Source organism: Aplysia californica, unplaced genomic scaffold, assembly GCF_000002075.1.
Source record: "Aplysia californica isolate F4 #8 unplaced genomic scaffold, AplCal3.0 scaffold01266, whole genome shotgun sequence".
Lineage (NCBI taxonomy): Eukaryota > Metazoa > Mollusca > Gastropoda > Aplysiida > Aplysiidae > Aplysia > Aplysia californica.
This window is the reverse complement of record NW_004798536.1, coordinates 29,733-45,955: the sequence shown is the minus strand read 5'-3', so window position 1 is coordinate 45,955 and position 16,223 is coordinate 29,733. Positions and strand designations below refer to the sequence as shown.

Genomic DNA, 16,223 nt, shown 5'->3' with positions numbered 1-16,223 from the left:
GGGGGTGGTTTACTTAAGGAGGGGGTAGAGGAAGTTGGTTTCAACCTAAATTTCATCTGTTCCTAAGTATCTAGATTGTGAGAAGAAATATCTTTTCATAACAGATGTGTACATGTATAAGATTTAGAGACTAATTTGACAGGGGAACTGAAAAGTCTGGATATTTGAGACCATTTCGGTACAATTGATACAAGCACAAGGCTTTTCTTTATCGTGGATACTCGTGCATGGAGATGTGTACCTACTGAATATTTCATATTGATGTGATACTATTGAAGAAAGATGAATGCCAAACTATAGGATATCTGAATACGTTGTTGGTTGTTTCTTTTCAATATGCATACGTGTGTTATAAAAAATTAATATCCTTTTAATTGGAGAGGCTTTGAAGGAAGGCGGGTTTGTTGTCTTGGTCGTTTCAGTAATGTGTGTAGGGGATCAGTTTGTTAACCCTATCCGTACGTCATGTTTTACTATCGTATCCATACGACGTTGGGAACTGTGCCGCCACTTTCAAACAAGGAAATTTACTTGTTAATCCAATCCGTACGCTTTGCATAGCAGCCTGTCAAAATGATTTTTTTAGAAAAACTGAAAGTTTCAAAGAGATCTTTGTACTAGAAGTTTCTAAAATGTGAAGAATACAACCCTGGGGGTTCAAAATGACCCCAGGGTGTACGGATAGGGTTAAAGACATTTGATCAGAACATTCTGAGGTTTTTCCAAGTGATGAGCATTTTAGTTGTGTGAAAGAAAAAGAAAGGAACTAGTGTCTTTTATTTTGAGGTATATCCTCTGGACAGGTATGATGGTATATCTTCCATCAGTGTAAGACTTCAAGCATCAAAGTTCACATGTTAATGTTATGAGAAGAGATTGAGACACACATCACTATCGATAAGCAACCCGGCGTTGACCGGATGACAAGGACATGTGGTTTCTTGAGGGAAGCATTGCCCTGCCAAGAGCGAAATGCTCGCAGCTAAAGGGATTTGAAAACTACAACAACATCAATAAGCAACAGAGATAGAGAGTCTTATTTCTCTTGTTTACATCTGGTTTTGAGCGATGTGGGTACGTGTTATGTTGATTGTTATTGAATCATATAAAAGGATAGGAAACGAGAGCAGAGATTTTGGTTAGTATTTATCGTTTATGGTATGAGTGTCGTGCTTTGGAATATATTCTTGAATGCTATTTCTGCTCATCTTTGAAAAGAATAGTTTGATGGATTTTTTCCCCTTGTGCATATGGTATATAAGTGTGTTAGTTCTTAAAGGTATGAAGTTTCTTGTGAATATTATTATATACCTTGAGTTTCTCAATAATGACGTAGACATGTATGCAGGATTAACTCACAAGAGGCCATTAAACTGAGTGATGAAAGTACCTTACAGTGAATTAGTGTGTAGCAAGTAGGCTTTATTATTATTATATATTTATTTTTTTAGACTGTTTTATGTTGACTTGAGACTGTGTAGCCAAATTGAATAACATAACCCTATGCTTGTTTTAAATTAAGAATTGTAGTTCACTTACAAACTAAAAAAGAAATAATCAAGGGTGGCCCTCCTATTCTTGCAGCCCCTTTTATTCTGATGGATGAAGATCCAGTTTTTCCCTAGATATTGCAGTTTCCACTATAATATGCACTTTTGAAATTTGCTTACTTTTTTAAAACTCTTATAATAATTGTATGGCTACTTACCTCACTGGCATTTTGTTTTTCTTTCAATTTTTTTTTTTTTTGTTACTATTATTGCTACAATTAGAATACTAGGCATTATTAAAATCACCGTCAGACCAGTGTAGGTCAGCTGTTTGGTGTGTGTAACAATTGCAGTCTCACTCTCTTTTTTTTCTCTCTCTCTCTCTTTATATATCTCTCCTTCTCTCCTTTTTTCCCCTACCACTTCTCGCTTGCTTGCCTTGTGTGGCTTGCTGACTGGCTGGCTGGTTGGATGTCCCCGTCCACCCTATTCCCTCCTCCTCCTCCTCCTACATTCCGTCGACACCCTCCTCCCTGCCCATCCCCACCCCTCCCTTTCCCTCCCTCTCCGCCTCCCAATCCATCCCTCCCCTCTCCCCCCAAATAACCCCCTGTCCGTCCCTCGGGTCAACGTCCCATGGCCAACCCAAATCCATTCCCTATTCTTTCAACGTTGCTGCTCGCTCGCTCGTTCGTCCGTCTGTCTGTTGGCCGGCGCCGAAACTTATCTCAGAGTTTGGTTAAACAGAGCAGCCTGGACGACTCGTTTGAGGCCAGCCTGTCGCGCGACGAGGACGATGACCTCATGGACGGCCTCAAGTCCAACAGCGACGAAGACTCCCCGCCCACCCCGCCCCGCCCCGCCACACCCACCGTGCCACACAGGACCTTGCCATGGAAGCCCAAAGTCAGGTCAGTTCTTCTTCTTATGTTTCTTCTTCTTCTTCTTATGTTTCTTCTTCTTCTTCTTCTTCTTCTTCTTATGTTTCTTCTTCTTCTTCTTATGTTTCTTCTTCTTCTTCTTATGTTTCTTCTTCTTCTTCTTCTTCTTCTTCTTCTTCTTCTTCTTCTTCTTCTTCTTCTTCTTCTTCTTCTTCTTCTTCTTCTTCTTCTTCTTCTTCTTCTTCTTCTTCTTCTTCTTCTTCTTCTTCTTCTTCTTCTTCTTCTTCTTCTTCTTCTTCTTCTTCTTCCTTTGATGTTAAACAAATACCTTCTTTCAATGCCTTTGTAATTTGGTTTACATTGTCTTCCCGGTGGACGTAATTTTTCCGGCAGTTGTTATCCGTACTCTTCTTTCTTCTTTGCGTTCCCCTGCTAGTTGCCAGTGGTAGTTGAACGCTGGTTCTTCAACCTGCAGTGCAACTGACTTGTATGTTTGCAGCTGTTTCTGTTATCTGTACTGATTTCTTGTCTTGAACAGGCAAAAGGACTTGGAGAATTTCCTGGACCACACCCGTCAGAAGTTTGTGGGCTTTGAGGTGAAGAACGACCACAACTCATTGGCTGGTCTGCCCCAGCCCATACACGAGGGAGTCAAAGTTTTGAAACAGGTAACACTGCTGTGGGGTGGTTTGTTTAGATTTAGTAAGAGCTTTATGGCACTTACGACACAACTAGGTCGTATAGGTGCTGGAGATTGGAGGTGGTACTGTAGAGTAAGCACCGTACAAAGGAAAGAAGGAGGAGAGATAAGGAAGACAGATATTTGATAGGAAAGAAGGGGCAAATCACACCAGAGCAACCGCGGACCACCGACACAGATGGTTAACATCAGCAGTATATAATAAGGGTTTTTGAAAAAGATGTTGAAAATGAAGTTTTGAATTCATAATGAGCAACCACGGACCACCGGCACAGATGGTTAACATCAGCAGTATATAATAAGGTTTTTGAAAAAGATGTTGAAAATGAAGTTTTGAATTCATAATGAGCTGAGCACGGACGGCACTGTCTGTTTTGAATTTTACATGGCTTTAACATTGTCGGATGAAGAAGTCACGGACAAGTAAAAATCTTAGTCAAATAATCTAGATTGTACTTTTGGGGGCATTGGTCAGGTTATTGTGCCCGACTTTGCTCAGCTGTAAGACCAGAAAGTACAGAGTTGTCTCCTTGAAAGTAGCCGAGCATTGTGAGACTGTAAAAAAGTGACTCTCAGTTGGAACCAATCAGCTCGTACCTGCTATCTTCTCTTGTTTATTCAATAATGAAATAATGACCCACAGGCAATACTGACGCCCGAGGGTAGATATGGAAGTTTGGTTTTTTTAAAAAGATTAGAATGTGTATATGTCGGAGTGGAGGCTGCATTTGATATTTTGTAAGTGAACCAATCGTAGAAGTAACGACACTCTACTTTGAGTCATCATTAGGGTCTATCATATTCCTCGCACAAACTAAAGATCTGACCCAGCAATGCGTAGTAGCCTTATTATTTTGTTGTTTCCGTCTAACATATCCTATTTTGTCCTAGAAATATCAAATTGTGCCAAAATGGAAGCTTTAGTCCCTCTGTGAAAGAAGATCTGGCAGTCCTCAAATGTATAAAATAAAGATTCAACGACTTTCTGGAACATTTGCTGGGTATAAGGTGTATAGGGACTAGGGTGTCGGGAAATGCATACAATGGAGTCCGCTTAGACCGAAATCTGTGGGACCACCGGGTTTTCTTCAATTGAGCTGTGTTTTCAGTTTAGACGGAGAGCTCAAATAGGAAAAAAAAAAGATGTGGGATTTTCTTTTCTTTTGGTATACCGGTACCACTGTTTTTGGATTTACCATGTTCTGTTCAAGAGGGCTTTACAGTAATACTTTTAAAGGGTTTTCATTTTTGTAAAATGTTGTATTATTATATTTTACAAAGCAGAAGAAAGCACCCTATTTCTTTTTAATTGTTTTCTCTTTTTTCTTTCCCTCAGCACCTGTATATGTCACTGTCTGAGGTTCAGATCAAGAGAGAGGAAGAGATTGCAAGGAATCCTTTGTCCAAGGTGAGCATGTTTGGGTTTCTGAGTGACCAAGCAGTGGTGTGATGAGCTGCTGATGTATACATCAGAGATGTCTTTCTTGTGTAGAAGAGCTAAAACCCACCAGAAGAGCAATAAATCATCTTCCAACCCGCTCCCCCGCCTCCTCTTCATAGAAAATACTTTTTTCAATTCACTAGAAAACACAAAACTGATCTCATTTTATTTCATCTTTGTGTGTTTGGAAAAAAATGATGCTTTTAGTCACTGCTTTATGGTTGTCTTGCTTCTTAATGTGTTTGGATAATGAAACATAAAACATTGCTAAAACAGAGAGAAGCAATTGAATATTATATCCTGTTTTTGTCCATGTTGTGCTGCATTTTGCCTTTTTATTGTATGTTGTTCTTTCCATAAAATCTTGTTTGTTGGTAGGCGCTCAGGCGCGGTTTTCTCTTTCTTTCCTATCAAACATCTGTCAGCCTTATCTCTCCTCCTCCTTTTCTTGTTGTTGTTTTCAAATCCCTTTAGCTGCGAGCATTTCGCTCTTGGCAGCGCAATGCCTCCCTCAAGTAACTACATGTCCTTGTCATCTGGTCAGCACCAGAGTAGAGCAGGCTTTGTAAGTCTGTAGGTGTGTGTAGGAGCCTGCGTCGAAGAACTGTCAGGTTTGGGCGGGTGAAGGAGAAGATGTTCAACGGTCTCTCTTTCCTATCAAACTTCTGTCATTCTTATCTATCTCTCCTCCTCTATTTATGTGCTTGTTGGTGTGTAAGTGTCCTGTGCGCGCTCTGAAGATCAACCTCCTTTTCTTTTTATATCACTCTGTAGTAGTAACACCTCTAATCGTTGGCACTTATTTGGCCTATTTGTGTTGTAAGTGCATTACAACTCCTACTAAAAAAACGAAATTAAACATACAACCCCTGTTTTTTCCTCTTCTATCCGTAGCCTGAAACAGATGTGGAGAGCACACCGGCTGAGAGGTTGTACCACGCCATGCTGTCCAATCTGCCTCAGTACATGGTGAGTCACGGGGGTAGCTGTCAAGTAATGAGATTGTACAGTTTCTGGGTAGAAATAAATTTCGACACCCACCCCCTCCCGGGTTGGCCCTGACAGGTAGGGTGGAAGCCCATCTCCTAAATGATCTAAATTGTGTCTGTGAGGGCGTAAAAACACCTACCTACAGAATTTCATTTTCAGTGATTTTTCAGTTCTGGACCCAAAATGCATATTTCTGTCATATTGCTCCTTCTTTCTTTCCTATCAAACATCTATTGTCCTTATTTCTTGTCCTTTTTTAGTATATATTACTTTCTAGTAACTCCTCTTATCTTTGGCACTCATATGGCCTATTTGTGTTGTAAGTACCATTAAAATCTTACTAAAACTACAAATCATCATGTTGCTTTTTCTCTGTGTTGCCAGATTGCTCTGCTCAAGTTGCTCCTGGCTGCTGCACCGACATCGAAGGCCAAGACTGAATCTATCAACATTCTGTCTGATGTTCTGCCGGATGAGATGCCGTAAGTGACCTTGACAATGCCGTAAATGAACTTGACAACACCTTACACACAACACACACTGACTGCATCAGACCAACATCTGTGGTGTAGTAGTCTGGCGCTTTATTGTGACATACGGAGGGCCAGATTTCTTCTGGTTAACTTGTAGATAGGGGCTCCTTCTTTGGGGATTTTTTTGGTTTAAGTAAAGTTTTATGGCGCTCGCAACTGCATAAAGTCATATTAGCGCCAAGGGGTGGATGTCAACAAAGAAGTCCAAATGGGGAATCAGGCTTATTCTGCTCACCTCTCTAGCCTCAACAACACAAAGTCTGCTACGACTATCAAGGCACCCCGGAAATAGCAGTTCACAAGAGAGTGACAAACATACAAAAGAAGTAGAGGAAAATGACGATAGTAAGGAAGAGGAAAGAGAAGGACTGAACTTGAAACTCTTTTTTAACCTTTTTTTCCCTTGTGACAGGACCACAGTGCTGATGTCGATGAAGCTGGGCATTGATGTGAACCGCCATAAGGAGATCATCGTGAAAGCCATCTCGGGCCTTTTGCTACTGTTGCTGAAACACTTCAAGCTCAATCATGTGTACCAGGTGACTGTCTGTCTTTTATCACACCCCACCATCCAGCACTCACCCTCACATGCCTAGATTCAAGAAAGTTTTAACGACTTGTGCACACTACAGGACTAGAAGTAATGTGCGATGATGGGGTGTGTGAGCCTGATGAGCTCATGTAACATGTTCGTGTCAGTTAATTTTGAAACCATTATGTAGGTCTGAATTATGTTGAATGCGGGTAAAAAATTAACAAAAAGTATCCTGCAATAGTTTCCTGGTGTGTCTATGTGATTATAGTTGTTATCAAAGAACATGAGAATGGTATCCTCTACACATTTCTTACCACAATAGGTGAATTGCATGTTGCCCTGTATATCTTCTGTTGAGTTGTAAACATTTAAATAAAATTAAGTCTCATTCTTTAATCAGGGTTGGCACTATATAAATGCCATATATTATTATTATTCTATTGTTGTTGTCATTGAAGTCTTCTTTTTTCTCTGCAACTCTACCAACAGTTTGAGTTTACCAGCCAGCACTTAGTGTTTGCCAACTGTATACCTCTGGTGCTCAAGTTTTTTAACCAGGATATCGTGGCCTATGTCAATGCAAAAAACAGGTTGGTGTTTAGTCTGTGGAAACAATACTGTACCTCATTGTTCTATGTTGTCTTTCTTAGGGCTTTATTTATAAATGTGTTTGTATGTATTACAACTCTTCTCATGTTGTGTCCTGTTGCTTGTTGATAAACTTACTTCTGCTTGACGCAGTTGAGTTTATTTTAAAAAGCTATTTTGACTACTATTGCGAGCATGTTCCCAACCACATTTCTTTGCTTGTTTGGGTTTTTTTTTTCTTTTTTCTTTTTTAATAAGAGGTGATAGAGCAAACATGGATCCTTACAAGACTCATTAAACAGATTATTTTTCTTCTAAGTTGCCATAAATGTGAAAGTGGTCCATGTTCGAGTCGTCTGCACTCGAGAGTCTTTCTTAAGTTGTCACTAATTTTTTTGTTTTTCATCCTCAGCATTCCGGCCCTGGACTTCCCAGAGAATGTGCTTGGAGATCAACCGGAGCTTACCGCTGAGAACATTGTGAGTGAACTGTAAAGAGTTTGCTTGCTCTGTAATTGCAAGATGATAATTTCTTTTCTGGTCAATAAGTGATGGCTTCACAGCTTTAGTTGAGTGCGGCAACAGGGGATAGGGATAATGTGACCTACTTTCACCTTGGCGATGTAGCAGCAGGTATTCTTTCCTGAACCATCAGGCTTATTGAAGTCTTCGGGAGAGGAAAAATAGTAACAGAATGGAAATCTTAAAGATATCAGTTTTAAGAGCTTGTAGACAAATGATTTCATTTTGACACTTGGTTCATTATTTTTGTTACCTGACTGGGAAATGAAACAAAAAATAATCAACCAATAGGGGAGCAGAAATGAAATTATGAGCCTGCAAGCTCGTAGAATTCATATCCTCAAGATATCCATAAAAAAATGGGTGGTTTGGCAGGTAGAGCTGGGCGAAGAATCAATTCCGGAACCGATTCCCACGATTAATGCAAGGAAAGAAAAGTTCCCTTTCACGAGACCCAACGGTTACCAGTTACTTTAATCATTAAAATCTTCTTTTTTAAAAGAATTTATCTTTGAAAAATAAAAGTTGATGCTTCGGAGTGTTCCGAAATATAGGTCATCCTAAATCCTGAAGATGTTCGGAGCCAACCAGGTAACCACCGGAAGAAATCACTTCATTAGAAAGTAAGTAATTGGGATCGGAGTCGATTCCTACGATTCCTAGCTTTCAATAATCGGGAACCTAGCCGCCCAGCACTATTGGCAGGTGTTCTGGTATGGTTTGCTCCTTCTTTCTCATCAAACATCTATCATCCTTCCCCTCCTTCTTTTATTTGTATGTTATTCTATAGAAACATTTCTAATTCTTTGACATATTTATAATAATAGTAATAAATAGCATTTATACTGCGCTTTTCCTTTTTCTACCAAAAAAATGCTCAATGAAATAACATTGAAATATATGACCTCTTTATGTTGCAAGCGGTGTAAAACTCTTACTAAAACTAAATTAAAGTAAACCCTCTTTGACCCTGTGTCCCTGCAGGAGAGCGGTGACAGCCAGCCCCACTGTTGGAGGAACATCTTCTCCTGCATCAACCTTCTACGCATCCTCAACAAACTGACCAAGTGGAAACATTCTCGGACTATGGTGAGTGAAGAAGCTGTTCACTTCCCTTCTAAAAATAGCCCAGTGCTGTAAGGGTTAAAACAGTGTACATTGTTGGATGCTGGATTGTTGATGCAATTTGTTGTTTACCATGTTCTCATTGTGTGTGCCTTAAAGTTAGGCAGGGGGTGAGAGGGAGGAATTATAGGAGAAAAAGTCGACAAGTGGACAACTCCCCACTATTTGTATAATATGTAAATCAATTTTTTGAAAGCTTCCAGAACTTTGGGAAATTTAAGTTTTCAAGCATCTTTATTTTTAAAAATGTTGAAGATATGCTAAAAAATGATTACTAGAAAGCACCATAGTCTTGAAGAAAATCAGGCATGCCGAATGTCTATTTACATACTGGGAAATAATCTTTTTCAGGAAAAATAGTCCAAACCGTCCTTCTATAGTGCTATTTGGGCAAAATCAGTGGTAGTCCTACGTTAATCAAAGTTCATTTTATCTTATATCGATGGTAAACTTTGCATGTGCTCAAGAGGTATTTTGTGTAGTTGAAAACCTAAATGTTTAAAAGACAAGTAAAGTTACATAGATTGGGTTCACTTATCAAAAAGAATGAAACACTATTTGTCCCTTTCCTGAAATAATTTTGCTTTCTGGGCCTAGAACATTTGAACAGCTTGCTGAGGATATGTGATCTCTGTGCTATTGCAGATGCTTGTTGTGTTCAAGTCGGCGCCGATCCTAAAACGTGCCCTCAAGGTGCGGCATCCCATGATGCAGTTGTACATCCTGAAGCTGCTGAAAATGCAGACGAAGTACTTAGGTCGCCAGTGGCGAAAGTCCAACATGAAGACCATGTCAGCCATTTACCAGAAAGTACGACACAGGCTAGGGGATGACTGGGCTTATGGCAATGGTGAGTACGCAATAAAAACAAAGCATCTTTTTTTTTTCAGGTTTGGGAAAGATGAGAGAAGATTTTATAGATTCCACAAAGAGAAACTTTGCTGTTGCATAGTAAATAGACAAAATATATACGCACATGCGCTTGTCAACATCAACAACACACACACACACACATATACACACACACACACACACACATATACACACACACACACACACACACACACACACACACAGGCACATACTCTCTCTCTCTCTTTCTCTCTCTCTCTCTCTCTCTCTCTCTCTCTCTCTCTCTCTCTTTCTCTCTCTCTCTTTCCCCCTCCCCCCCCATCTCAAGGGAGTAAGGCTGTGTATGATAATAGTTTTTGGTTTTACAACTGCACCAGGATTATTTTGCTCTGCTTCTATTTTCTTTCAAGTTGTACAGAAAATGTCTCAATTTGTACAAAAGTATAACCTTAGTTTTGGTCCTGCCTTGAGTAGAAGAATGGTTTTCAAACAAAAATATATATGGCAATATTTTGGCAAGCTTAACTCTTTTTATCCGGGCTACGAGTACACTCGTAACGAGGACCAGTCCGGGCTAGAGTATTCTGGGAACAGCGATACGGTCACGTCAAAGAAGCTAGTTCTGCTTGTAATTACCAAAATATGCAAATACGGCGATGCTAGCTCTGTCTGAATATTTTAATTTTCCAATGAACAGTGGTTTCTTTGTTTTTGATGGGTGTAGAAGCTTGAAAGATGTCTCGAAAACGCACATTCACGACCGACAAAGTACTTTTTGAAGTGGCGCTGGGTTGTGAGGGGGAATGGTACTAATTTGATGAAAAAGACTCTGAAATAAGTGCCGTAAATTCCATTGTGGATGATAAGAAACAGGACTTAGTTTCATATAATAGCGATTCAGATCATGGTAAGGGGTCAGTACTGGAATTCGTGCTCGATGGGTAGGGCTAGATCTAGATATATAAAATCCACTGGGACGTCGTGGGCGCGGCAATCAGGGTCAAGTTCGAGGGTGAAATACACCTCAAAATCTACATTGTGATATTGGTGTAATTCCTAACCACGTACATTTATAAAAACTACATTCAATTTCTAACGTAAATGCCAAATTTTCTTAAAATCTTAGAGTAAATGTAAGAAATACAGCACTTTGAACTATACGCACTGACTTCCGACTCATACGGCGCGGCGGCCCCAGGACTGGTACAGAGTTCGTGGGGGTACGGCTAGGATAAAAAGAGTTAAAAGTAGACGGTCAGAATTTGCGAAATGTGTAAATATGATATAATATGGATATACATGACCTGTTTATCTCAATGCGTTCCCCAGACATGGACGCTCGTCCCTGGGACTTTCAGGCCGAGGAATGTGCTCTCAGAGCATGCGTTGATCGCTTCAACAATCGCCGTTACGTGAGCGGGGGCGGGACGGAGTCGGACTTCCGACCCGTGGACAACAACATTCTCAGCCTGCTGGGCCAGAGCATGCCGCTGAGCCCCGAGTTCAAGATCAACTACGAGCGCTGGTTGGACATGGAGGTGTACGGCCGGCAGATCGACTGGGACCAGGTCATGCTTAGATAACTGATGTAGTGGGGATGCAACTGAATGTTCTGCTTAACCCTATCCGTACGCCCTGGGGTCATTTTGTACCCCCAGGGTTGTATTCTTCACATTTTAGAATACTTTTAGTACGAAGATCTCTTTGAAACTCAGTATTTCTCAACAAATCATTTTTACAGACTGCTATGCAAAGCGTACTGATCGGATTAACGAGTAAATTTCCTCTTTGGAAAGAGAGTTCCCCACGTCATATGGATGCAATAGTTAAACACGGCGTATGGATAGGGTTAATATGTAATGAGGTTCGCATAAAGACGGCAGAGACAGGGTGAGAAGCCCGCCTCTTAAATGATCTAAATTGTGCAATGGACTCCTAAAATGTCAAATTTTAAACTTAACTGTCTATTGGTCGGGATTACATGTCTCTCAACAATGGTGATTGTAAATAATTTACTATAAACCTTTCTCTTGACAGGCAAAAAGAGTGTTCTTTGCAGTTTATTTTAGAAGGACTTCTTGTTAGCATCGCAAGATGCACAAGGATAGTCGAGGGGTCAAAATATTATTTTATATATATAGCTTTTAATTGCCCTTCAAGATTTCTTGTGTGCGGAAACCTGCTGGAAGGGGAACATTTTCTGAACCGACATTTTTGCATTCTGAAAAGATCTCTCTTGATCATTTTGCACTTAATGTATCCATCCACAAGAGTGAAGATTTCCATATTTTCACAAAAGTTTCCAAAGCGTATCATTAGAATAATTTGAAAAACATTAAGAACATTATTTCAGTAAAATATTTTCAAGTGAAGATTAATTTGAAAAACATTACGAATAGTATTTTAGTAAAATCTCTTCAAGTGAAGATTAAGAAAATAGAGAGGGATGGAGAAAAGTGGTTGCCCAATCATCTTTGGTGCCCCAAAAGTCATCTGAGACTGAAGTATAAGGTTCAAGGCTCACGGTTATCTTTTCCTTACTTCATAAAATTTGCTTTTTACAGAAGTAAAATTTCTGTGAAATTTTTTAATGGTAACTCGAAACAATCTTCTGCACCTTCCAACTGGTTTTCTGAGAGCTCCCTCAAATTATGAAATTCTCATCATCAAAATGGTTAACAAAGAAGTCAGGTAGCTATTTAATCCTAGGTCATTGTAAGTTTTCTGTCATGTGTAAAAGAATCTCTTATATATATCTGTGCAGCAAGGTATTTGGAAATGGTTTTTTGTGCTCTAGTTTTCTGAACTGGAAATTTTCCACAGTGTAATTGTGTGACTGCTATTATTGAGTCAAAATCAAAAGTGTTGTATGTCATTTCGATGAGTTATGGAGAGTTTTAAAGTTTTAGTCCAGTGCAAGTTTCATTTTGATGTTCATTTAAGTCTCATATTTATTTGTTTTGCTAGTTTAACACATTTATTCTGCCAAATTCACCAGAAAATTTTTCCCTTGTGGCTCCCTACTTTTTGGCCTATGTGGAAGTACAAAATCATAGGTAGGCCTACTGGGTACTTTTAAAAAACTGAATTTAAAAAGTTACCCACCAATCAGCACGAAATTTTTAACACTGACTCAAAATTGAACAAGAGCGTTGAATCGATTTTTCAAAAAAAAAATCAGCAAAGTGTAAATATAACTTAAATGACTTTATGTCCAGTGTAAACTCAATATCATGACAATCTACTGACCAACATCTCAATGCTGACAGCTTACAACCAAGTTAGAACTTGATCCTTCGTAATTTATGCTACCGGTATTTTGAATTTTTAGTCCCATAATTATTTAATAATAGTGCATCATGTTTATATTTGATTTCACTCAAAAATTGGTTACGAAAACATGAGCATCATATCATTGAAACGTGAGTTTACATGTTGTATGTGTTGTTCATAAGTAATTTGGCGGCCAGGACCCGGCAGCGCTGTTGCCAGTTTGGCATTACTGTCACCGAGATCGTTGCCGAGGATATCGCTGTGACCAGGGATCCACTGAATCGTGGGTTGAGGTGTTGCATTATTTATGCGTAGTCGCAATTGGTCGGGGGATGGTGATGTTCCCACTTGTGCCATGCATATCGATTGACTGTCGGTGAAGATAGCGACCGAGTTGGATGCATTGCACTCTATGTCAGTCCAGTCACTGGCCATTTCCAAGGCTCTCCTTTCTTCCTTGAAAGAGCACGTTATTGTTGTTGTTGTTGTTGTTGTGAGGATTTATTATTTGCAAGCATTTTGTTTTAGTAAGAGTTTTACAGCACTTTCAGCACAAATTGGTCCTAATAATACTGTAAGTGCTGAAGATTAGAGGTGTTAGTGTGACATGCATAGAAAAGAAGGAGAGATAAGGATGATAGATGTTTGATAGGAAAGAAGGAGCAAACCACACAAGAGCACCTTTCAACCACCTATATTTGTATTTGATACTTAACTAAGACATAATGGATCTTCATTGTATGATGCAGAGAACAGTAATACATGATCATTCTTTTTTTCCTTCCTTGTTATCTTCTTTTGTCTTTTCTGACTCAATATAAGTTTTTGTTTCAGTGAAAGTGAAATGATTCTGTGGATATTTTGCCGTCTTCTTTAGCTCGCCTTATCTTCTTATTGAAAATTGAAAATCTCACTTATTTATTTCCATTGTGGCAGTGTATGTAAGAAGTAAGCATTGTGGAATGATTAGAGCTTATTATTTGTATATTATTAAATTGTTTGCATTGTATTTTAAAAGTGATTTGAGTTGTTTTTATACCTTGTTGAATTTGCTCTTTCATATGTTCTGCCTCCTCTTACTAGTACTGTACTGGTAGTCTCCACCTAAATGTGTGATGTTCGGGAGGGCTCCTAAGCATGCATTTGCTTGGAGTGTGCATTGTTTTATGTTTTAGTAAGAGTTTCACGGCACTTGCAACACAATTAGTTGAATTAGGTCATATAAGTGCCGAAGATTAGAGGTGTTACAAGAGAGTAACATACACATAATAGAAGGAGGGGAGATTAGAGCGATAGATGTTTGATAGGAAGGGAGGAGCAAACCACCCCAGAGCACCTGCCAACCACCCACAGGAGTGCATTTACGTGAACCTGAGCAAAGGGGGGAAAGGGACACACCCATGACTATTCCCTTGATGTTTCAGTGTTTTATTGATTGCTTTTACTTCCTTGAGGATGGTTTAGTAGAGTGGGGAGGGATGAAGCTTTTACCTGGACGCAAAGCTGACACAATTTCTGGAGGAGTACTTGCCCGGTAATGTGTTCAACGGAACTGTTTTGTAAGGGACTCCCCTGATCTGTGATCACAGTCTATTTATTAATTATTGACATCTTGAGAGGTGTTGAACTGAGTAATGGGAAAATACAGAAAGACTGCACTAATGTGTACTGACTATGTTGGGAATAGGTAAAAGGAAACTGTTAGTGATTGGGAAGAAGGCTCAGCCACACGGCTTTCCAAGCAACCACTGCCAACTACAAACTACAATGAAGTCTGCTTGAACTGAACATGGTTTATTCCAAAACAATGATACCAGTGGTAAATCGAAAGAAAATAGAATTTCCGATACAAGCCTCATGGCAACCAACCAACCTTCGTTGAAAAAGGTATTCAATTTTTATAATATATAATCAAAAACAAAGAAATCTTGACAACTATTCCATTATATTCCTGATACTGGTACAGTACAGTTTTTTCAGAAACAGACTAAACCCACTTACAACTGCCGCTGGATGTGGAGAATATGCTTCACGCCTTCCACTTCCATACATCTTCAGTTTTTGTGGTGTCAAATGGTATAAGATGGTCTGGACAAGACATGAGAGAATGGGGCCACAACAGCCAACTTCAACAAAAGCCTACAATATGAAATTCAATGGTTTCAGTTTCAATACAAAAGAAAGACCAAAAAAGAGATGGATGAGTGGAATCAAAGTAAAAGAGACCATTCAAAGGCACAGTGAGATATACCCCCCCCCCCAAAAAAAAAAAAACACCAAAAAAAAACAAACAAACAACAACCCCACCTAGCCCATATCCGGCAATTACATCTATCTCCCCGACACCTCGCGGTGCAGAGGAGGAAAAAATAAAAGAATGGCATTTTGCCTCGTTAATTGCCGTGTCAGAGCTTTCTAACATGTCTGTGTGTCACGGACATAAACCAAAAACCCTTTTATTTGTTCTGGTCTTAACCCAAAGGAATGTCCACAACATCAAATTTCAGCTTTTCACCTACACTACCCAAAGCCTTATATGGTAAACGAATGCCCCCACAAGATGAACATTTCGCTGCGGACTGTCAAAATGAGGTTCAAATCATAGAGTACAAAGCAGTTAAGAAGACTGCCTGCTCATATAATATAAGCTTCATGTTAGTAAATTCTAAGACAAGTATAATTTCCCTTATATTCTATTCAAGTCTACTGCTGCAGCTGACATTGCACATTCTGTACATGTACTATAAAGGGAATACATGTATTAGCGTGGAAATCCGAATGATCAATCCATGTAGGCCTACATATTATGTGGATAATTATATTTAGAGTTCGATTTTCCGTACATGAAAACAATTCTGACAGTACGCACTATTGCTTTCTGTGAACTTCCTTACTTGTAGTGGTAGAGTAGAGAAAAAGATAATGAAGCTTAGTTTTAGTTTCAGTAAGGTTTAACGGCGCTCGCAACTGAATAACATAGTCATATGAGCGCCGAGGGTGGATGTCAACAGAGAAGTCCAAAAGAGGAATCAGCACTACCCTGGTCACCTCTCTAGCTTCAACAGCACGAAGTCGGCTTCGATTATCAAGGCATCCCGGAAATAGCAGTTCACAAGAGAGAGAGAGAGAGAGTGACAAACATACAAACGAAGTAGAGGAAAGATGACGATAGTAAGGATGAAGAAAGAAAAAGCAGCAGTTCCCCCTATGTTATTCCGGCACAGTATGATCATGACATTGATAAATCAGCCCATTTACAATTCTACTTTGCATGAGAACATGTTAATACCCCCC

The 16,223-nt window shown here is 39.5% G+C and overlaps 1 protein-coding gene across 2 annotated transcripts in view; it reads left to right on the top strand.

Annotated features, from left to right (window-relative positions):
* LOC101850224 (striatin-interacting protein 1) overlaps positions 1–12,815 on the top strand; it is a 29,215-nt gene extending 16,400 nt beyond the window's left edge. Inside the window, exons 11-21 of one of the 2 annotated variants that reach the window (XM_005112417.3) lie at positions 2,238–2,401; positions 2,910–3,039; positions 4,408–4,479; positions 5,407–5,481; positions 5,887–5,984; positions 6,448–6,574; positions 7,060–7,160; positions 7,571–7,637; positions 8,664–8,768; positions 9,450–9,654; positions 10,986–12,815. In XM_005112417.3, coding sequence (XP_005112474.1) covers positions 2,238–2,401; positions 2,910–3,039; positions 4,408–4,479; positions 5,407–5,481; positions 5,887–5,984; positions 6,448–6,574; positions 7,060–7,160; positions 7,571–7,637; positions 8,664–8,768; positions 9,450–9,654; positions 10,986–11,239 — 1,398 coding nt within the window. In that variant the 3' untranslated portion in view covers positions 11,240–12,815. Of the gene's footprint in view, positions 1–2,222; positions 2,402–2,909; positions 3,040–4,407; positions 4,480–5,406; positions 5,482–5,886; positions 5,985–6,447; positions 6,575–7,059; positions 7,161–7,570; positions 7,638–8,663; positions 8,769–9,449; positions 9,655–10,985 lie in introns of both variants that reach the window. The other variant, XM_005112416.3, reaches the window with a different exon arrangement.
* Positions 12,816–16,223: the final 3,408 nt, after the last annotated feature.